The 24,448-nt window shown below is 34.5% G+C and overlaps 1 protein-coding gene and 1 long non-coding RNA gene across 2 annotated transcripts; both read right to left on the reverse strand.

Annotated features, from left to right (window-relative positions):
* Nucleotides 1-1,469: 1,469 nt before the first annotated feature.
* Nucleotides 1,470-2,905, reverse strand: LOC133785092 (uncharacterized). The gene is made up of 3 exons (XM_062224350.1): nt 2,676-2,905; nt 1,984-2,221; nt 1,470-1,868 (listed from the first exon to the last, which is right to left on the reverse strand). The coding sequence occupies exons 1-3, from the start codon at nt 2,903-2,905 to the stop codon at nt 1,470-1,472; spliced, it is 867 nt and encodes a 288-aa protein (XP_062080334.1).
* Nucleotides 2,906-11,416: 8,511 nt separating this feature from the next.
* Nucleotides 11,417-24,048, reverse strand: LOC133784021 (uncharacterized). Its single transcript, XR_009871079.1, has 3 exons — nt 23,772-24,048; nt 23,572-23,649; nt 11,417-11,923 (listed from the first exon to the last, which is right to left on the reverse strand). It is a non-coding gene; the product is annotated as an uncharacterized LOC133784021 (long non-coding RNA).
* Nucleotides 24,049-24,448: the final 400 nt, after the last annotated feature.

A 24,448-nucleotide genomic window follows, 5' to 3' on the forward strand; every position in this document is an offset into this window, starting at 1 on the left:
TATGTGAATGCTTCTTCTGTTGTTTTACCATATTTTCTAGACTTTCTTGATTTTTATGTTTCTAGGAAAGATATGGACTTGAATGTTGGTCCATATTCTGTTGGGAAGAAGGATCCAATTGATTTTAACTTTGCCAAAGACTTGCCTTCTCAAGAGGACAAATAAGTAACTGATTTTTGTAATTTGTTGTTTATTTTTTTTATTATGTTTGTTTTTAATAATTTTATTTTTTGTTTTCTGTTTGTTTTTCAGTGATTGTGGAGTATTTGTTATCAAGTATATTGATTTGTTTATCCATAAGAATATTGATGACATCCCAAAGAACATGGCTACCAAAGTTGTTACCTGTCGCGATTATCTCGCCATTGACTTGTATAGTCATGGGAAAAGAAGTAGATTAGTGGGTACAAGACAGAAGATGATGCTCCATCAAAGAAATCAAAGAGGAGGAGGAATTATAAGTAGAGATTTTTGTAGTTTTTTAAAGTTGTATTAATGACTATGTCTTATTTTAAAAGTGAAGTTGTGGTTTGTAACTGGATACTGGTTTAGTACTATACTTGTTTCTGGGTACTTTTTTTTTTTTTTTTGGTCAACGTAAAGAACTGGTTTCACATTTTTGGCTTAATATAAAGTTTTTTTTATTTGTATTTTATATTAATGTGTATGTTTTTTTTCAATAGACTTGGTGATTTTTTTAGAAGTTTGAAGATATTGTTATGTACATGTTTATTTTTCATATAGGTTTCAATTATTTTTTGAGAAGTTTGTGTGCTAATGGATAACTGGTTATTGTATTGTTTGAAAAGATCAGTCATACATTACAGGTAACTGGGTACAATTTTTTATTTTATTTTTAATTTATGAATTATTTTTTGTTAAATTATAATAATTTTTTATTCATGAATTTTTAATGTTTTTTAAAGAGATACTTCATTATGTAATTGGTTTGTAAATGTTAATTTTTTTTATAAATAGGTTTGTATGAGGATGGTGTAACCGGTTACTTCTGTTTTTGATAGTGAAAGCCATATGTTTCAGGTAACTGGTTACTATTTCTTTAGTTTTTATTTTTATTATTTTTTATATATTTATGTTTTTTTTGTGTGAAAGATATGTGATTATGTAACTAGTTTTTTTAAGTCGTTTGTTACATGTATATATAGTCGTTTGTTAAATTTATTTATAGTAATTGGTTTTTTTTAACATGTGTTGTAACCAGGTACTTGAGTCTTCAGATTTGAATAACTTGTGTTGTAACCAAGAACTTGAGTGTAAGGTTTATAAAATGTTAAATGCTTAAAAAGTCTATACTTTTATTGAAGTAGAAAACATTAGGATACAATTTTATTATATCAATTGAATGAATTGAAATTGTAGTCTATCTACTCTTTACAAATTTATTTGTCTAATTTCTTTGGCTTTGTTGGGTTTCGCTGCTTTGGGATTAGTTCATTCCTGTATGTTTTTCAATTATGTCCTGGTTGCCCACATCTTCCACATTTAATCTGCACTTTTGGTTCTCCTCTAGTTCTGATTCTTTTCCTTCTAGGGCTGCTTGGTGGTTTTCTTAATTTTGGTGGTAGGACAATTTTGTTTAAAGTCTCTGGTAGTGTCCATTCACTTTCATTTGGCAATGGATGAACAATTGACTCATATGTTGCTTTCATAGTTGTAGTGTTGTAGTAATCAGCAACATAATCATATGTTTTCAGCCGTGTATTGGCAAATACTGCTATTGCATGTGCACATGGTATTTCATCTTGTTGGAACCTTTTGCACTCACATGTTTTCTCCATTAGGTTGACCAGAAAATTTTCTTTGTATTCTACCACAACTTGGTACAGTATAGTGTTTACTGGGAAGACCTGTTTATTTTAGTAGATGAATACATGTTAGAAACTGGTTACTGTGGTAATTATTAGTAACTGGTTACCGAATGTTTTGGTAAATAATATTTAGTGCAGAATATATGTTAGTTACCTGAAATTTAATGGCCCAAATAAAGTTTTCTCTGAGCACAGTTTCAGTATCTGTTGTTACTTTTGTGAATGTTCCGTTCGCTTCATTGCCATTTTTCCATACCCATTTTTGAACTAAACTTCGAAGGCCTTCCATCATTGTAGTGATTGGCAGCGTTCTTCCAGCTTTCAATGCAACATTTATCGATTCGGCTATATTTGATGTCATCATTGTATATCTTCTTATTGGAGCATGGAATCTAGACCAAGTGCGATATCCAATTTTTTGTAAATACAGTCTTATGCGAGTGTCAATCTTGTCTATTTCGTGCATGTAGTGCTCAAATGATTATACCCTGTATGTCTTTGCTGCTTTCACAAAGTTTATGTTTAGGTCCTCCCCATGGACACCGAAATTGACTTTGATGTTGTTTAGCAGGTGGAATATGCATGCTCTATGGAAAGCTTTAGGGTATACATTGTCTATAGCATTTTCTATGCTTTTGTGCCTGTCTGAAATGATTGCTATACCTGTTTGTAAAATCACGATGAAGTAACTGGTTATTGTGTCCAAATTAAGTAACTGGTTCCATTAATTTATATGACTATTATTTTTTTACATTGTTATTACTATTATATTGCTGAATTATTATTAAACAGTTTATTTTATGTGTTTAGTTTGTTTGAATAAGAATATAAAAAAGAAAACAATACCTTCTCTTTCTCCATATGTCTCCTTTAGCTTTGTGAAAAACCAACCATGATGAATCATTTTCAGAGTTTCCTATTCCAAAGGCTAATGGAAATATGTTGTTGTTAGAATCAATTGTTGAAGCAGTGAATAAAGTTCCTCCAAATGATGTCTTCAAGTAAGTTTGATCTATCACAATGACTGGCCTACAATGTTTCCATCCTTTGATGGAATTTGCAAATGCTAGGTACATATATTTGAAGTGATCTTTATTGTCTGTAACAAGGAGCGTTATTGTACCTGGCTTCGAGACTTTTAGCATGTGAAGGTAGATGGGAAGTTTATGGTATGAATCATCTTGGTTTCCTCTTGCAAATTCTAAAACTTTTTCTCTTGCTCTCTAGGCTTTTTGATACCCCATTGAAACACCATAATCATCTAGCATGTCGAAGATTATGTCATTTGGTGTGTGTACTCTCTTTATTGACATGTATTTTGTTTTTACTAGTTCTCCAATCACATTGCAATTTTCCTGCCTGCGGTCTTCCATAATGATGTCCAAGGAGCAGGTGTGAGTTTTTACATACTTTCTGATTTTAAATGTTTCTGTTTTCCTGAACTTTGAAGCTCTAAGTAACCAGTTACAATTGTCATCCACACAAGTTACCAGGTACTCTCTCGGTTCATATCTTTTTGTCTTGAATTGGATGGTGTGGATCATAGCATAATAACATAGAGAAGATTTCAAGAATTTTTTGTCCTTATAAATCTGGCCTTCTTCAACTTTGAAGACTTTATGATCAGTTGTAATTTTTGTATCTTCTTCTCCTTTTCTTTTGTTTTCTTCTGTTCTCCCTATGATAAAATCTGCTACATTATCAACTATGTCTGTAATGTTTGGGAAGGTTTGTACTTGGCTATTTGTCGTGCAGGTTGCTTCGTCATATTGTAACTCTGTAACTGATTGCTGGTTGTTTAGTTGAAGAACTAGCATTTCTAGATCTGTGTTATGTATTTGTGTTTCTTCTTCATATGTATTGTGTTCAATAGTTTCAGCTATTATTTTATCAAAAGTGGTGATGCATAGTGGCAGCTTTGTTACTGCATTTTGCTTCTTTTTGAGCTCAATGTAGAATATGAATGAATTGTCAATGAGTAATTTCATTAGTGGCATACCTGGTGATAACTGGTAACTCAGCTTAGTATTTTGAATATTGCATTTTATCTCAGTTTTCACTAGGTATTATCAGTCCAATCATGGTGTAGTCATCATACTGATATCTATCAGTCTATTTTCCTCCAAAATGAATCAATGTCATTATGGATTCCATATCTGCAATATAGCACAACATAATTCTTAGTGTTGTTTCAAATGTAACTGGTTACGTTAGTGAATGAATATTAACAAATGTTGAAAATGGCATTAAGGCCATTTTTTAGTCCAGTAAACTTATTCTTACCAAGTCCAATGTATTTTTGGGAAAGGGGTACTCTTGTGAGGGTATGGTTAAGTTGTGCACCAATGATGTAACTTTCAATGTTATCAATAAAGAAATTAATTCCACTTATATTGTTGAATATGATTCCTTATTTTTATATCTTAGACTATCTCATATTGGTTTTTCAACCATGAAAAGAGTAGTAAAATGTGGTATGATTGCATGCAACATTAAAAACTATGGGAAATGTGAAACATGTGTTAAAGCAAAAATAATAAAGAAACCATTTCATAGTGTAGAAAGATCATCTAATTTACTTGATTTAATCCATAGTGATATTTATGAATTAAATGGTGTTTTAACTAGAGGTGGTAAAATATATTTTCTTACTTTTGTAGATGACTTTAGTAGATATACCTATGTATTTATTTTTAAAGCATAATGATGAGACATTTGGTGATTTTAAATTTTATAAATTAGAAGTTGAAAATCAACTAAATAAAAAGATTAAGGTGCTAAGAAGTGATAGAGGATGTGAGTACTTCACTAATGAATTCAATGCATTTTGTGAAGAAAATGACATAATTCATGAGTACACTGCACCTTATACACCACAACACAATGATATTGTCGAAAGAAAAAATATGACTTATCTAGATATGATAAATTCTATGTTGGTGTTTTCTAAGTTGAACTTCAACTTATGGGGTGAAGCGTTGTTAACCGCTTGTCACATTCTTAATCGAATATCGATGAAGAAAAATGAGATATCTCCATATGAGTTATGGAAAGAAATAAACCCAATATAGGGTACTTCAAAGTGTGGGGGTGTCTTGCATATTACAAGGAAAACGAACCTAATAGAACAAAGTTAAGCTCAAGAGCCATAAAGTGTGCTTTTGTTGGTTATGCCAACAATAGTAAAACTTATTGGATATTAGACATAGAGTCCAATGTTGTGATAGAATCTAGGAAAATTGAATTCTTTGAGAACATGTTATGTGACAACAATTCTCAAGCTTCAAACTCTCTAAAGGATAATTTGTTATATGAGAACAATTCTCAAGCATATACTTCCAAAAATAATTCTCAAGAGAAGAATTCTCAAAGGAATGTAGAGAAACCCATTGAACTTAGAAGAAGTCAAAGGGTTAGAAAATAGAAAATTCTAGGATTGGAAGAGATAGATTTTCAACGAATTTCATTCTACATGGTATAAGGAAATAGATAAAAAGTCATTAGGAAAGCTCTAATTGTACTTCTCGTTGAGGATGATCCTAAGACTTATAGAGAAGCCATGAAATCTAGAGATAGTGCATTTTGGAAAGAAGCCATGAATGATGAGATAGATTCCATTCTTTCCAATAACACTTGGGAATCGGTAGAACTCCCACCAGGGTCTAAGCCAATTGGGTGTAAGTGGGTATTTAGGAGAAAATACCACATCGACGACACTATCCAAACCTTTAAAGCTAAATTAGTAGCTAAAAGGTTTACGAAAAATGAGGGTATTGATTATTTCGATACCTATGCGCCTATTGCAAGAACAACTTCTATAAGAATTTTGTTCACTTTGGCTTCTATACACAACTTATATGTTCATCAAATGGATGTTAAGATGAATTCTTGAATGGTAACCTTAAGGAGGAGGTCTATATGGAACAACCCAAAGGGTTTGTCCTACCAAAGTATAAACATAAAGTGTGTAGACTTGTAAAATCCTTAAATGGATTGAAATAAGCTCCAAAGCAATAGCATGAGAAATTCGATCAAGGCATTATGTCGAATGGGTTTAGACATAACAATGGAGATAAGTGTTTGTATTCCAAAACTTGTAAGGGATATGTGATCATTGTTAGTCTATATGTTGATGACATGCTTATCTTAAGTGATAACATGAAAGGGATTGTAGAAACGAAGATGTTTCTATCATCAACCTTCAAGATGAAAGATCTTGGAGAAGTTGATACAATACTTGGTATCAAAGTGAGGAAAAATAGTTGGGGCTTTGTGTTGGGGCAAGCCCACTATATTGAGAAAGTATTGAATAAATTTAACCACCTCAAGGTTAAAGATGCTAATACTCCATTCCACCATAGTGTAAAACTAGAGAAGAATGAAGGAAGAGAGGTGACCCAATTTGAGTATGCAAGTGCTATAGGAAGTCTTATGTACGTCGCTCAATATACTAGACCTGATATAGCTTTTGTGGTAAGTAAACTTAGTAGGTTTACAAGTAATCCAAGTGTGGATCATTTGAAGGCTATTGGAAGAGTCCTAGGTTATCTGAAGAAAACCAAAGGACTAAGCCTTCACTATTCCAAATTTCCTTCAATCTTAGAAGGATATACGAATGCAAGTGGGATATCCAATCTAGGGGACAATTTTTCCACCGGTTGTTGGGTATTTACACTTGGTGGAGGTGCAATTTCTTGGGGTTCCAAGAAACAAACCTGTGTATCTCACTCCACTATGGAAGCAGAGTTCATAGCTCTAGCTGCTATCAGCAAAAAGGTCGAATGGTTAAGGGATCTTTTGATGGAGATACCCTTAATCAAAGAGAATGTATCCACTATATCGATACATTGTGATAGCCAATCAACATTGGATAGAGCATACAACAGAGTGTATAATGGGAATTCTAGACACATTAGTCTAAGACATAGATATGTAAGATAATTGATTCAAAGAGGAGTCATCTCAATATCCTATGTGAGAACAAATGAAAACTTGGCAGATCCTTTTACTAAGCCACTAACGAGAGATTTAATGGCTACCTCATCTCAAGAGATGAGACTTAAACTCCCCAGAGAGATTCACAATTGATTGTAACCTATCTTAATGCTAGTTACTTAACTAGTGTTAGGTTCAATAGGTAATAACAAGTCACTCAAGTGAATATTAATTATCATCAAAATAGTCCCATTTGAGAAATGAGTACTTGTGAATAACCAATTTGAGGGTTAAAACCAAGAGGTTTTTTAATAGAACACATTCTTGAGAAGACAAGTATTTTATGGTAGCAAAATACTGTAAGAGTTCTACCTATATGGACCTAGGGGTGGTGCTTCCTCTCATGATAATAGTGAGTATTCTCAAGAATGTCCATGAATGGAAAATGCACATGACCATTAACGGTGCAAAGCGAGATAAAGAGGTCTCAAGTGAACATAGCAAAAGTGTGTGTGTTATCACCGGTTTATTATCATGAAAAGTTGGTTCAATGCCAAGTGCAATCAAATTGTAGAGTCCAAGAACTTTACTTAGCTAGTTAGATAGTAGTAGTAATAGTAATAGCTAGTAGTAGTTATAGTATGTTATTACTGTGGATTTTGTTTCAAGCCGGAACTTAGTTGGAAACTCCTAGCAATAGTTATAGATTTTATAAGTTTAACCTATAGTTTAAGAATATTAATTATAACATAAGGTTTGATTAATATTGCTGGTTATTAATATGATAATTATTATAACCTAAGGTTTAGATAGAGCTAATAAAAATATGACACTTGTCATGAGCATGGTTATTCCTAAGGTTTAGATAGAGCCAATAGGATTATGTCATTTGTCATATGTATGATTATTAATAAATTATTATTTTAATGATAAAATAAGGGAAATATAAGACTTAGTCTTCACCAGAATCTGTAAGGAGCATGACATTTATCACAATTTTATTTATTTGTGTTATTTAGATAATTAAATAGATTTTTCGTAACTTTAGGGTACTGTAACTTCCGACCTATTTTTGACCCAGTTATGTTATGAATTTTGAAAAATAGTATTTATATAAAGTTGTAGATAATTTAATAAGCTTTCTAACGGTATAAAGAGAGTCTAAATCGAAGTTCTACAACTCCAGATGTGTTGATTTTACTGCAGGAGAGTTTAGAGTTATGAGATTTAGGGAGTTAGAAGTTAGGATTCTATTTGTTTTTATTATTGTTGTTTTAAAAATTAAGCTTTGAATCCTTAAATCTCTCTGAACAATTTGACCAATTCCTAAGCCTTTGGCTGAAGGATATTCAAATATTTTCAATTAAATTTATTATTTTTATTCAAAGCCAAAAAGAAGATTTTTATTCCTAGAACTCTATAAATAGGACCTAGCACCAAGCATTTTCATTCATTCTTCAAGCATTGATTAGAGCCTTCCAAGTGCTAGTAAGACTATAGAGTGATAAACACTTGGATTGGGGTTATAAGCTTAATCATTATAAGCTTAATAAACACTTGGAAAGTAAGGTTCATAGTATGTATTTCGGTTTCGAGGTGTAGTTCGATCATAACAATTTCAAAGGTATTCCTATTCTTAGTTCCTTTCAGTATTGTTTCATTAGTTTTATAGTCCTAACTCAGTCTTCTCTATTCTTGGTTAGGCATCTAAGTTCTTCGAACTTGAGGTTTCTTGTCGGTAAGAATATTCTCGGTGGTTTTTAGTTCATTCATCGATTTCTTTTAGAATACTCACCTCTATATTATGGTTTTTAGGAGTGTTCCAAAATCCCGACTTTGTTCTCATCATCCCAATATATTGGTAAGGAAAATAGGATATGATATTATGTGTTATGCCATATGTTATCTTATGATTTATATGTTATGTTAACTTATGATTTGTGTGTTATGTATGTTTGTAGACTTGGGCATATGACCTGTACACTAACAAGCCCCAATAAATTTATGGGCATATGACTTGCTTAGCTAGCAAGCCCCACAAATCTAATGGGCATATGACTTGTTTAGTTATGGGACCCCAAGTAATAATGGCCATTATAGTATGTGTGACATATGTTTATGATATGTTTTATTATATGCTACGTTATGAATTTTATGTATATGAATTATGTGTTAGATTTTCCTTGCTGGGCATTAGGCTCATTCCTTTATGTTTTATATGTGCAAGAAAATAGTTATGGCGGCGGAAAGATTCTTGGCAGCTTGAGAATGTGTATTGAGGTAGGATGGAATCGATGGACTGAGCGTTCGATTAGAGGATGAAGTTTTTTTTTTAGTCTTTTAGTTATGATTTCTATGTATTATTTTTCCGCACTTAATTTTGTAACAAATTTATTTAAGTTATGTTTTGTTTTATTTTCAAAACAATGGGATCCCATATCCTAAATGAATTTTTATGTATTTAACCTTTACTTTACAGTTTTTAAATAAAGTTATGGTTATTTCATATGTACGTTTTCTTAAGATTAGTATAGTAGTTATTAATGGTCCAAGGTTTAGAATAGTTGGGTCATTACACAAATTTTCAACAAACCTTGTGATAATTACACTATAGTAAAGATCAAGTTGAAGAGCACTTTACTTTATGCACCAATGCAATGGCTTGTATATGAGAGAGTTATTATTTAATCAAGTGGGGGAAAATGTTATATTTTAAATATAATGTTGATTGATTAAATAAGTATTACAATAGTGAACTATTTAATCTAGTGGATGAATGTTATATTATTTATAGTATCAAATTTAGATTCAATAATGTGACAAAGTGTGTCACATATTGTAACATAATATATACGAGAGTTACATTTTTGGATAGTGTGAATATCAAAATGTGTAACATATTTGGGGTTTACAAAAACAGTTACAAATTTGTAACTTCCAAATATTACCTAATAATGTGTAGATTTGATGTTGCACGTTTTGATTTGAATTTGTCAAAGTCATAAGAGATATAGCTGTTGGAGATGTAATTTTAACTCCCATAATGTGTATGGAAGTTACAAAATCAAGTGAGAATGAATTTGGAACATTTTGGAAAAGTTTGGAAAATTGGGTAGTTGAAAAGCATTATGGCTGTGGCCAGTGTTGTCCCAGGCCGCGGCCTGGGGGATAGAAGCCAGCGCCCACAGCCTAGAGCGTTGACAATTTTTTCCAACTTTAGTTTTATCCAATATTGAACGTTTCCAACAACTAAGTAACTCTCAAATCTTCATTTTAATTTCATAAACATCCAATTAAACATTGGTAACAACCATGGGGGTTGGTGGAATTTGAAATTCAAAAGGTATTTCAAAACTCTATAAATAGAAGCTTATTGCTCACTTGTTAGACACACCATTTTCTATCCACTAGAACACTTGACTAGAAAATCACATAGAGACTTGTTTATTCTAGAGAGCTATTTCCATTTGAGAGAATCCCTTAGTGCTTGAGATATGGGGAAATAAGCTTTTTTGACAAAGGTTGTAAACTTTGTTTAAGTTGGTAATCTCCAATGCTCTTCACTTTGGTTGTGTGAGTGAGAGCGTTTGTGTTTTGTTCTTGTTCTTCCTTTCTTCTATTGCTTTTTATATTCATCTCTTTATTTGTCTATTTATATATTTAGTTGTATCTTTATGCTATAGAGTTGTACTTCCATATATATCTCTTGTTCTTCATCCTTTAGTTTATTTGTATCATTTTGTTATAGAGTTGTATTTTCTATTAATCTATTATTCTACATCTTTCTATATTTACATGTATTTTTTGCAATAGAGTTGTAACTTATTTAATCAATCACTTTGTTCGTATGTATTCTTTTGCTTAGAGTAGAAATAGTCTTAATTTTTCAATTAAGGCAATATGTATATCTAACACAAACACCAAAACACAACCTGTAGATTTGTAGAGCACTTTGCAGGGTTGTCGTTAAAAATTTGACCTAAAATTAATGAAAATCAACCACTCAATCTTCGTCAAACCATATTTTCTCTAGTTTTAGCTCCTTTTTCTCTCTTTTTCTTGTCTGGCCACGGCTTGCTTTCACTTGCACAACAGTCTTTTTTTTTCTTCATTTAAAGGGAATTTTTAAAAAATATGGCTTTTTAGCCATCAATGTACAAAAATATGGGAATTAAACTTTCCTTAATTTGTATGGGAAAATTTAATTAACAAAAATTCAATTTATGGGAAAACTAATCACATATTGGAACTCAAAATTAAACAAAGAAACATCAGCAAAATGAAGAATGGTGTGGTAATTAACATAACAAAAACTCCTATGCCCAATGGATACGCAGCCATGCCTGGTGGGTTATTCGTTTCTACGTATGTTTTGTTAATTGGCTTTGATAAATGTTTGAATGTTCAAAATTCAGTTAAAACATTCTTTAAAACTTAGGAAATATAAACAAAACAACTCAGTTGCTATAAAAAGTGAAATATATATAATATATAAATGGAAATTACAATAAAATAAACAAGAAAATGGTCACTTTAATCTAACAATTGCCCAAAAAAAAATATAGGGATAACAAAATCATCAACAATTAAAACATTCCTGAAAAAAAAACTTAATAAAATATACAAAACAAAACATATATAAAATAGATGGATAACACAAAAAAGATCAATTGATATATAAAATAGTCTTAAGTAACAAATGTCTTACAAAAGTAGCAGTTTAAAAATAGATAAGTATGCAACTAACTATTGGTCATCATTTCTAAAAGTCAAATATCATTTACAAAAGCTAAACTGGTCTAGAACATAAACAAAATAAAAAAAAAAAGTCAAATATCATTTCCAAAAGCTTCTTAAATAACCTATGCAACAATCTTCCTCATCTTATGCCTTTTCTCTAAAAACTTATCATTGAACTCATCGTTAGTCAAATATCCATCTTCTTGTTTCTTCTTCCCATGAAAATACAAACTAACAAGCAATGTCTTGGCGAAACAACAGAGCATCAACTTCTTTTGGCATCCAAAAGGAGTTCTTCTATACATAGATTTCTGCTTCTTGGTGAAAATTTTGTTCAAATTAGCTATAATCTCATGTTTATTCTATTGTTGAACCTTACTTCCAAACTAAAACTCTAGTTTGATCATATAATGCATAGCCTGCAAAAAAAAAAAAAAAAAATTAAAATAACTAATAACTACAAGGGAAGCCAATTACTTTAAAAGTTAACCAGCTACATTACAAACTATGCAAAACAAAAAAAAATCAAATATAAAACAAAAACACCTAAAAATCACAAATAAATTTGATTATATAGCAAAATTAGAAATAGACAAACACAAAAAAGAAACTAGTTACTTACCAAAGTAACCTGTTACCTTGGAAATTAAATAACACATGAAAAAACATACACAGCTAGGGTAACCAATTGCCTATAGATTGAACAATCATTATAAACAAACACACACAAAATAAGCTACATTGCAACCTATGCAAGGCAAACACATCTAGGGTAACCAGTTACCACTAGATTTAACAATCATTATAAACAAACACACACAAAATAAGCTACATTGCAACCTATGCAAGGCAAACACAACTAGGGTAACCAATTACTTGTCGATTAAACAACACATGAAAAAGCATACACAACTAGCGTGTAGAGTCCAAGAACTTTACTTAGCTAAGATAGATAGTAGTATTATAGTATTTATAGCATTATCTTTGTAACTGTGGATTTTTGGTTCAGACCGGGATTTATTTGGACAATCATAGTAGTACTTGTAGATTTTCTAAGTTTAACCTATAGTTTAAGAATATTAATTTTAACCTAAGGTTTGATTAATATGACTGATATTTAGGATAATATTTATTATACTATAAGGTTTAGATAAGAACCAATAGGATTTTAAGCACATGTTATGTATGGGTGATTAAGGATTAAGTATTTTGAGGATTAAATTTAATAAGGGTAAAGTTTGAATGCTCTAAGGTCAGTCAGCAGCTTTGAATACGTTTGAGGGCTTAGTCAAGGCTGTTTACTCCATTCAAACTTAGCTAAAAATGTGTAATTTCATGTTTAAATAATCAGCGAATGCCGATATATCGCAGCTATAGGGGGCGATATATCGCAGCACGTAGATACGGAAAACACGAAACGATGCACGACTGCCTCGGGCATACTGGCCCAGGCGATATATCGCCCCTCTCAGCTTATTTTGAAAGTTTTTGAATTCTTTTTCCATTCAGCCATTCAACCTCTTGATAAGTCCAGCACCTTTTTGAACGAGTCTTCAGCCTCTGCTGAACGATTATTCAAATTATTTTCACCTAAAAAGCCATTATTTTTATTCAAGTGAAATTAAGATCCTTTCATTCCTAAACTCTATAAATAGGGCCTAGTACCCAGCCATTATTCACCTTTTACTCTAAGTTCAGAGGCTGCAAGTTGCTAGGAGAGTGTGAGAGTTAAACACTTGGGTGGTGAAATCATAAGCTTGATCATCATAAGCTTATCAAACACTTGGGGAAGTAAGGTTTCATAGTATTTCGGTTCGAGGTTTAGATTGGTCTTACAAGTCTTCAAGGTATTTCCACACTCTAGTTCATTGGTTTTATTTTCTTTAAGTTCTCATAATCTTCTACCAGCCTTCTAACCTTATTCTTATTTTGGTTAGGAAATCTAAGAACTTGCACATAAGATTTTGGTAAGTATGTTTCTCAAGGATTAGTCCTTCCATTCCTTTCATTTGGCTTTTTCTTCTATAGACTCACCCTTTCATAATGGTTAATAGGAGTGTTCCAAAGTCCCAATGCTGACCTCTTATCCCGGTAACTTTGGTAAGGAAAATAGGATAGAAATTTATATGTTATATGCTTATTATATGTTATCTTATGTTTTCTTATGTTATGATATGTGTTATGATATGTATGTTGTAGGCTTGGGCATATGACCCATATGACTAACAAGCCCCAAATAGATTATGGGCATATGACCTGCTTAGCTAGTAGGACTCCACTAATCTAATGGGCATATGACTTGTTTAGTCTATGGGACCCCAAGTAATAATGGCCATTATAGTATGTGTATGATATAAGTGTTATGTTAAGTTTTTATGTTTCTTGTGAAATTTATGTATATGAACTATGTGGTAGATTTTCCTTGCTGGGCATTAGGCTCATTCCTTTTTGTTTATATGTGCAAGAAAATAGCTATAGTGGCGGTAAGGTTCGTGGATGCTTGGGGTTTGTGTATCGGTGATGAACGGATTCAAGGAGTCGAGAGTTTGATTTTCGAGGATGTAGTCTTGTTTTATGGTTTTACATGTATTTTTCCGCACTTGCTATGTAACTCCTTTTATTTTAAATTATGTTTTGTTTTTAAGACAATGGGATCCCATATCCTACTTGATATTTTATGTAAGTAACTCTTATTTCTACAAGTTTTCTAATAAAGTTATGGTGTTTTCGCAATGTAAGTTTTATTAAGGGTTTGTATGTATAGTTTCGTTAATGGTCCAAAAGTCTAGAGTAGTTGGGTCATTACAGTTGGTATCAGAGCAAACGGTTCCTTCGCATGAAGTTCTCCTTGATACACACGCTCAAAGCTTCGAATCTGACCGCTAAGTAAGTATTTAAGTTATAAGTTATTTTGTTTATGTATAGCTAACAACTTTAGTGTTTATGTTTTCAGTTAAGTATGAACGGAGCTCTAACCTATCAGGATATCCGAGCCATTAAGGCTTTAAAAAGAATAAGGGAGCCAAGAAACACTGTAGGAGCACTAGAAAGAATCACTCGAAGATTGCTCTTGTTCCACCAAGAGATAGGTCACCTTCAAGAGTCTAAGCAAATAATGTTAAGATCAACGGAACAATATGTACTAATAATTAGGCTATTTAAAGATTTCCATCCTGTAATAGCAGCCTTAGAAGAAATATGGGAAACCATGAATGATGAGGATGAACTGCCATTAGCAATGCGTTATTATTTCATCTTAGTTAGGTTCACTGCAAAATTCGAGTTTCAGTTCACAAATGAGCAAAAACATAGGATTCTCACAAACCTTCCTAGAGGACATTTTGATGCTCATGACAATGATGATTATGAGGAGGTAGATGACGATATGCTAGATGAAGGATCGGATGTAGAAGATCCCGATTTTTAGAATAGTAGTTTTGTTTGTTTTATTTCTTTCTTTATTTTATGATTGTAATAAGTGAATTTTTTTTTCCAAATGAATAACATGCTATTTTATTATCATGTATGAGTTTGATTTTATTTTCGCAATCATAATAAGTAATAAATAAAATGAATAATGACTAAGTTCGGTGAGGGTGGATACAAATCAATGAACCAAGTTTCCTTATTCAGAGTTAGGGGGCCATAGTAGAGGGAACGATTTTACTGATCCCAGCCCTCCCTCAATATGGTTAACTTTGGAACAAAGATAAGTTTCGAGCCTGAGAATTAAGTCATATAGGATGATTAGAAACACACTTAGAAAATAAAGATGACTTGTTTTTCTAAGTATAGAAACCCACTCTAAATAATAAATAAAGACTTATATAACTTTTCATAAGAAGTCATAATAAATAGGTCCGAGATATGTTTGTTTTAGAATAAGTTTTTGCCTTAGAGCCTATTAGGTAAAGTTCTAACATGTTTCTTTCAACTGTTAGAACTCTGCTACGATGTCGCTCCGAAGATCTGCACGCACTAACGTAAACGCCTCCAACGCCATCCCAGCAACCAATGAAGCCCCTCTAGTTCGCAGAAGGGCAGTGCGTGCTACTGCCCGCCGCAACGCGCCAACACCACCAGCTGACAACACTGCGGAGATCGCTAGACTGCGACAGCAAGTCGAGGAACTTCTGCAGCAACAACGCCAACAGGCTCAAACTCAGCCTTAGCCTCCACCGCAGCCGCAGCCACAACAAATGGCCCCAGCACCCCACACAAGTTGGTCCATATGGGGGATGGCCAATGACGAACTACGCGCCATATCCAGTACCGAACATAGAGCTAGTGTATGAGAGGTTCCGCAAGCAGCACGCTCCAAACTTCGAAGGGACTACAGACCCCTTTGAGGCAGAAGAATGGCTAAGGAATGTGGAGCCGATTCTGACGCACATGAACCTCAGTAATGCGGACCGCATATCCTGCGTCTCATCTTTACTCAAGAAGGATGCCAGGATATGGTGGGATTTGGTCCAGCAATCCCATGATGCTGCCACCATGACATGGACCCGATTTGTGGAACTCTTCCACAAAAAGTACTACAACTCAGCTGTACTCGCTTCAAGAGTTGAGGAGTTTGCCAACTTGAAGCAAGGAAATTTATCAGTGGCGGAGTATGCTCGTCATTTCGACTGCTTAGAAAAGTTCACCTCTGAGATGGTTCCAACCGATTTTCTGAGAGTGAACAAGTTTGTTAGAGGACTTCGACCAAAGATCGAGATGGGGGTTAAGCTAGCAAACCCGGGAAACACTACATATGCCGACGTTCTTGAGACGACAATTGAAGTAGAAAGGTTGCAGGCCAATGTAAGCAAAGAAGAAGCCAGTAAGCCTGAACCAAGACATCATAATCAACCGCAGACCAGTCAGAGCAACAGCCATAACGGCAACAATCAGTCCAGCAATTACAATGGCAACAATCAATCAGGAAACAATGGTAACGGCCAGAAAAGACGGCATCCTGATAACAAGAAAGTCGATAGCGATAAAAGGGCACGTACGAATAATGGAGGAAATAGGCCGGGCTACGTGGAATACCCGCCATGTTCTAAGTGTCAGAAGAAGCATCCTGGAGAATGCCACGCAAACACCAAGGAGTGTTTCAACTGTGGTCAAGAAGGGCATCGTAAAAGAGATTGTCCTCAGCAAAAGCCAGAAGGGAAGAAGGACGAAAAGATGGTTCCTGCTAGGGTTTTTGCTTTAACCCAAGGAGAGGCTGATGCTAGTAACAAGGTGGTCACAGGTCAGGTTTCTATCCTCAATAATTTATGCTATGTACTATTTGATTTGGGAGCCAGTCATTCGTATATCTCGTTAGGAATGATAGAAAAACTAGACAAACCTAGTGAAAGATTTAGAACTAGGTTTGTAACCGAGTTGCCTTCGGGCAAAGTAGTTCTATCATCATGAATAGTACGAGGCGTACCGATCAAGATTGAGGACATAGAACTAGAAGGAGACCTGATAGAGCTAGTGATCAAGGACTTTGACGTGATACTAGGCATGGACTGGCTAGCACGACATGGCGCAACGATCGACTGCAAATGCAAGAAGGTGATGTTCGAGACCCCTGACGGCCAGAGACGATGCTTCATGGGACAAGCTTCAGGATTGCGCACCCCGTTAGTATCATCTCTCAAAGCTCAACGAATGATGGAGAAAGGATGTCAAGCGTTCCTAGCCAGCATCACAAATGTGGAAAGGGAGACACCACTTAAGGTTGGAGATGTTCGAGTTATACAAGAATTTCAAGAAGTATTTCCCGATGACTTGCCAGGATTGCCGCCAACTCAAGAAATAGAATTCACGATAGAATTAGTACCAGGCACCGAGCCTATCTCTAAGGCACCATACCGGATGGCACCTACGGAACTCAAGGAGTTAAAGACATAGCTACAAGAACTCCTAGACTTGGGTTTTATTAGGCCAAGCCATTCACCATGGGGAGCTCCGGTACTATTCGTGAAGAAGAAGGACGGAAGTATGCGGATGTGCATAGGCTATCGTGAGATGAACAAAGTAACGATTAAGAACAAGTACCCACTACCTCGGATCGACGATTTGTTTGATCAACTCCGAGGCGCGACTGTATTTTCAAAGATCGATTTACGGTCCGGGTATCATCAGCTCAAGGTAAAGGGGGAAGATATTCCTAAGACAACCTTTAGGACTCGTTATGGACATTACAAGTTCTTGGTTATGTCTTTTGGTCTTACTAACGCACCAGCCGTGTTTATGGACTTAATGAATAGGGTCTTCAAGGATTACCTAGATAAATTCATCGTTGTGTTCATCGATGACATTTTGATATACTCCAAGGATGAAGTAGAGCACGAGGAACATTTGAGGATGATTTTGACGCAATTGAAGGAGCATCAACTCTACGCAAAGTTCAGGAAATGCGAGTTTTGGCTTTCGGAAGTGGTGTTCCTCGGGCACATTATATCGAAAGACGGAGTTGCAGTAGACCCATCAAAAGTAGAGGCCATGAAGGATTGGCCCAGACCAAAGAACGCATCAGAAGTAAGAAGCTTCTTAGGGCTAGCAGGTTATTATAGGAAGTTTGTAGAGGGCTTTTCAAAGATAGTCACTCCGCTCACCAACCTGACCCGGAAGCAACAAAAGTTTAACTGGAATGATAAGTGTGAAGAAAGCTTCCAATTGCTTAAGGATAAGCTTTGCTCAACACCAGTACTCAGTGTACCGACACCCAACGATAAATTTGTTGTCTACTACGATGCATCGAAGCAAGGATTGGGTTGCGTACTAATGCAAAATGACAAGGTGATAGCCTATGCCTCACGACAGTTAAAGGAATACGAACAGCGCTATCCAACTCACGATATGGAGTTGGCAGCGGTGGTCTTTTCGTTAAAAATCTGGCGCCATTATCTTTATGGAGAACGGTGCAAGATTTATACGGACCACAAGAGTTTAAAGTACTTCTTTACTCAGAAGGAGCTCAACATGAGGCAGCGCATGTGGTTGGAGTTAGTAAAGGATTACGACTGCGAAATCCTATACCACCCGGGAAAGGCAAACGTAGTTGCCGATGCACTTAGCAGGAAAATTTATGGGAATTTAGCAGCTTTAGTCGGAATAGAAAAGTCGCTACAGCAGGAGCTTATCAGTGCCGGAATAGAAGTAGTTATAGGCAAGCTGGCTAACTTGTCTATCCAATCGAATTTGCTAGAGGACATACGGATTGGTCAGAGACATGATGACACGCTAGCAGCACATATGGATGCAGTCGGAGAAGGCAAGACTACAGATTTCTCAATATCTAGCCAAGGCTTATTGAGATATAAGGATCGGGTATGCGTGCCAAATGATCAAAGTATTAAGAAGACGATTCTAGAAGAAGCGCACAGCACCCCGTACTCAGTTCATCCAGGGTCTACCAAGATGACTCATGACATCAAGGCAATCTATTGGTGGCCAGGGATGAAGAACGACATAGTGGAGTATGTATCTAAGTGTCTTGTATGCCAGCAAGTGAAAGCAGAGCATCAGCGGCCTGCAAGTTTATTGCAACCGCTTAGCGTACCAGAATGGAAGTGGGACGATATAGCCATGGACTTCGTAACGGGTCTGCCAAAGACGAATAAGCAGCATGATTGCGCTTGGATAGTAATATATAGACTAACCAAGTCGGCTCATTTTCTGCCTGTTAAGACTTCATACACGGCAGACCAATATGCAGACGTCTACATCCAAGAGATAGTACGGTTGCATGGAATCCCCAAGACAATAGTGTCAGATAGAGGATCGGTGTTTACATCAAGATTTTGGGGAAGCTTATAGCAAGCTATGGGTACTAAGTTAAGCCTTAGTACAGCTTTTCATCCTCAGACAGATGGGCAGTCCGAGCGTACGATTCAGATTTTAGAAGATATGCTACACACGTGTTTACTTGATTTCGGAGGATCATGGATTAAGTACTTGCCAGTGATCGAGTTCTCATACAACAACAGCTACCAGTCAACGATCGGGATGGCACCTTATGAGTTGCTATATGGAAGAAGGTGCCGATCACCGTTGCACTGGGACGAGGTAGGAGAAAGGCAGCTTCTAGGGCCCGAAGCTGTTAGACAAGCTCAAGAAGCAGTAGCGCTTATTAGACAGCGTATGCTTGCTGCTCAAAGCCGTCAGAAAAGCTATGCGGATGCCAAGCGACGCGATGTGGAATTCCAAGTTGGAGATCAAGTCTTCCTGAAGATATCTCCTATGAAAGGTGTCAAGCGGTTCGGGAAGAAAGGCAAGCTTAGTCCCCAATTCATAGGTCCTTTTGAGATATTGGACAAAATGGGACCAGTTGCGTATAGACTAGCCCTACCGCCAGCACTAGCCGATAGTCACAACGTGTTCCACATCTCGATGTTACGCAAATATGTGTCAGACCCATCTCACGTCCTCAAGTACGATACAATAGCACTCCAGAAAGACTTAAGTTACGAGGAACGACCAGTTAGCATCCTAGATAGGGGGATGAAGCAGTTACGGTCCAAGAGCTTTCCTATAGTCAAAGTCCTATGGTGTAATAGTTCTGAACGAGAGACAACGTGGGAGTTGGAGGAGGACATGCAAGGCCAGTATCCGGAATTATTTGGTAAGTAAATTTCGAGGACGAAATTCTTTTTAGTAGGGGAGAGTTGTAGAGTCCAAGAACTTTACTTAGCTAAGATAGATAGTAGTATTATAGTATTTATAGCATTATCTTTGTAACTGTGGATTTTTGGTTCAGACTGGGATTTATTTGGACAATCATAGTAGTACTTGTAGATTTTCTAAGTTTAACCTATAGTTTAAGAATATTAATTTTAACCTAAGGTTTGATTAATATGACTGATATTTAGGATAATATTTATTATACTATAGGGTTTAGAGAAGAACCAATAGGATTTTAAGCACATGTTATGTATGGGTGATTAAGGATTAAGTATTTTGAGGATTAAATTTAATAAGGGTAAAGTTTGAATGCTCTAAGGTCAGTCAGTAGCTTTGAATACGTTTGAGGGCTTAGTCAAGGCTGTTTACTCCATTCAAACTTAGCTAAAAATGTGTAATTTCGTGTTTAAATAATCAGCGAATGCCGATATATCGCAGCTATAGGGGGCGATATATCGCAGCACGTAGATACGGAAAACACGAAACGATGCACGACTGCCTCGGGCATACTGGCCCAGGCGATATATCGCCCCTCTCAGCTTATTTTGAAAGTTTTTGAATTCTTTTTCCATTCAGCCATTCAACCTCTTGATAATTCTAGCACCTTTTTGAACAAGTCTTCAGCCTCTGTCGAACGATTATTCAAATTATTTTCACCTAAAAAGCCATTATTTTTATTCAAGTGAAATTAAGATCCTTTCATTCCTAAACTCTATAAATAGGGCCTAGTACCCAGCCATTATTCACCTTTTACTCTAAGTTCAGAGGTTGCAAGTTGCTAGGAGAGTGTGAGAGTTAAACACTTGGGTGGGGAAATCATAAGCTTGATCATCATAAGCTTATCAAACACTTGGGGAAGTACGGTTTCATAGTATTTCGGTTCGAGGTTTAGATTGGTCTTACAAGTCTTCAAGGTATTTCCACACTCTAGTTCATTGGTTTTATTTTCTTTAAGTTCTCATAATCTTCTACCAGCCTTCTAACCTTATTCTTATTTTGGTTAGGAAATCTAAGAACTTGCACATAAGTTTTTGGTAAGTATGTTTCTCAAGGATTAGTCCTTCCATTCCTTTCATTTTGCTTTTTCTTCTATAGACTCACCCTTTCATAATGGTTAATAGGAGTGTTCTAAAGTCCCAATGCTGACCTCTTATCCCGGTAACTTTGGTAAGGAAAATAGGATAGAAATTTATATGTTATATGCTTATTATATGTTATCTTATGTTTTCTTTGTTATGATATGTGTTATGATATGTATGTTGTAGGCTTGGGCATATGACCCATATGACTAACAAGCCCCAAATAGATTATGGGCATATGACCTGCTTAGCTAGTAGGACTCCACTAATCTAATGGGCATATGACTTGTTTAGTCTATGGGACCCCAAGTAATAATGACCATTATAGTATGTGTATGATATAAGTGTTATGTTAAGTTTTTATGTTTCTTGTGAAATTTATGTATATGAACTATGTGGTAGATTTTCCTTGCTGGGCATTAGGCTCATTCCTTTTTGTTTATATGTGCAAGAAAATAGCTATAGTGGCGGTAAGGTTCGTGGATGCTTGGGGTTTGTGTATCGGTGATGAACAGATTCAAGGAGTCGAGAGTTTGATTTTCGAGGATGTAGTCTTGTTTTATGGTTTTACATGTATTTTTCCGCACTTGCTATGTAACTCCTTTTATTTTAAATTATGTTTTGTTTTTAAGACAATGGGATCCCATATCCTACTTGATATTTTATGTAAGTAACTCTTATTTCTACAAGTTTTCTAATAAAGTTATGGTATTTTCGCAATGTAAGTTTTATTAAGGGTTTGTATGTATAGTTTCGTTAATGGTCCAAAAGTCTAGAGTAGTTGGGTCATTACATAGCGTAACTAGTTACCTGTAGATCTAACAATCATTATAAACAAACACACAAAATAAGCTACATTGAAACATATGCAAGGCAAACACAACTAGGGTAACCAGTTACGTGTAGATTTAACAAACATTATAAACACACACACACACAAAAATAAGCTACATTGCAACTTATACAAGGCAAACACAACTAGGGTAACTAGTTACTTGTCGATTAAACAACACATGAAAAAGCATACACAGCTAGGGCAACCAGTTACCTGTAGATCTACAATCATTATAAACAATCACAAACATAGCTAGGGTAACCAGTTACTTGTAGATTAAACAACACATGAAAAAAGCGTACACGACTAGGGTAACTAGATAACTGTAGATTAAACACCACATAAAAAAGTATACACAACTAGGGTAACCGGTTACTCATAGATCTAACAAGCTACATTGCAACCTATACAGGGCATCCACAAATCAACTATAAAAATGGGTTAACTTAAAATCAAAAATAAAATGATTACTTAACATTGTTATTATTAGAAACAGATACTTTTTTAAACAAAGAACCAATTACATTAACAATTAAACAACACATTTAAAACAAGAATAATCACAAAGTAACCAATTACCTATAACAAACAAAAACATGAAAAAAAGAAAAATAAAAAATAAAATAAAACGATAACCAGTTACCGAGCATATAAAATTTCATTAACTATAAATAAACTAAACAACAAATTAAGTAAAAAAAACAACATTAAAAACATGAAAGTGAAATCGATTGATGACTCTACCTTGTTATCATCATATTTCTTAAACCTAAAAAACAAAAAAACCAAACAATTTTTAGAAAATCAAACAAACAATTTCACACAAATCCAAAATTAAAAAAAAAATTGTACATACTTGTTATTGTACTTGAATTTAGTTTCATTCATTTATCTCTTAACTTTATTCACAAAAATGGTTTTAAAATGACTTTTTAACAAAATTGGCACAGTTTTCTCTAGTACTAGAAAAAGATATACTCAAAAAGAGAAAAGAAACAAAAGGTCCTGAAACCATCATTCAAATGATGCTAAATTAGGCAAATAATCCCATATAAGACCAAAACAAGTGTGTTATAACTGAAACCAATAGAGTTAGAGTTAATGACAATAAACTTCAAGAGACAGATGAATACAAATATTGTCTTGCATAAACAATAACAAGCTAGTTTCTTAACCTAAAAATGCCACTAATACAAATATTAACACCAAAATAAACAAGCGAAAATGAAAACCCATCAAATAAAAAAAATCAAACTACCTAATGAAAATACTCTCAGACTCGTAACAAACAAGCACAGCCATATATAAAAATAGATATAAATAATCATATAAACTAAGACACACCCCAATTACATTTAATCAAATTAGAATTGAACAAGTATACATACATATATATATATATATATATAAGGGTCGATTTGTTTTGGAGAACACTTGTGCAAAAAAAAAAAACATTAAATTTATAAATAACTGTGACTGAACTCACTTGGCTGAGAGAAGAGATGGTCAATCACAGTCAGTCCACCACCGTGAGCAGAGTAGAGATGGTCCCAACGTTTGTGGCCTGAGCAAAGGAGGAGCAGCATAAACTTTCTAACATCATTTTTATTTTGTATTTATAAAAGCACATTTTGTAGTCAAAATACAAGAGTTTATTGAATGATATGATAATGGAGCAAAGCAAACCTCTTTGGGCGTGTGCAGTGATGGTCCTGATGTCCCATTGCCTGAAGTAGAGACGGAAAAGTAGAGCACTTGAATAGCTTTGTTCGCCTTAGTCCTTCGTTCGCCAATGTTTCTTAGATTGACAACCCAGAAAATTGCCACAATCGCCAAACAGAGGCAGAAATCGCACACAGAGGAGAGAGAAGGAGAGAGGCGGAGGAGAGAGAATGAGGTAAAACTGAAATTGAGAGAATGAGGTAAAACTGAAATTGAAAAAGTTAAAACAATCTGGTAAAAAGCAATAAAAAATAAACATAAAAACAAATAAAAAATGTAAAAAATTCAAAATGTAAATTTTTTGAATGAATAATAAATAAAATAAAATAACAATTTACATAACTACCCTTCTATTTTAATAAACAGTAATTAGTAATAAAAATATGGTATAATAATGATTTGTTACAAAAATATGAAAAAAAAACCCATAAAAATGATTAAATTCATAAAAACCCATACAATAACTTTTTTTTTCAAAATAAGCTATATTTTTGCAAAGTTTGTTAAAAAATCCATATAAAATGTAATTTTCAATCATTTAAATTCTGAATCAAATCAGCTCACGTGCTGCTATCTTTTTTTTTTTTGGGCATGATGCAAAATGACCCTTAATCTTGTGTGAAAGTAAGTAAATGTCCATG

This window comes from Humulus lupulus, chromosome 6 (assembly GCF_963169125.1).
Source record: "Humulus lupulus chromosome 6, drHumLupu1.1, whole genome shotgun sequence".
Lineage (NCBI taxonomy): Eukaryota > Viridiplantae > Streptophyta > Magnoliopsida > Rosales > Cannabaceae > Humulus > Humulus lupulus.

Coding starts and splice junctions, on each gene's coding strand:
- LOC133785092 (XM_062224350.1), bottom strand. CDS start 2,905: ATGTACCTAGCATTTGCAAATTCCATCAAAGGATGGAAACATTGTAGG. Junction 2,222..2,675: donor GACATATGGAGAAAGAGAAG/GTATTGTTTTCT, acceptor CACTTGGTCTAG/ATTCCATGCTCCAATAAGAA. Junction 1,869..1,983: donor TTTGGGCCATTAAATTTCAG/GTAACTAACATA, acceptor TAAAATAAACAG/GTCTTCCCAGTAAACACTAT.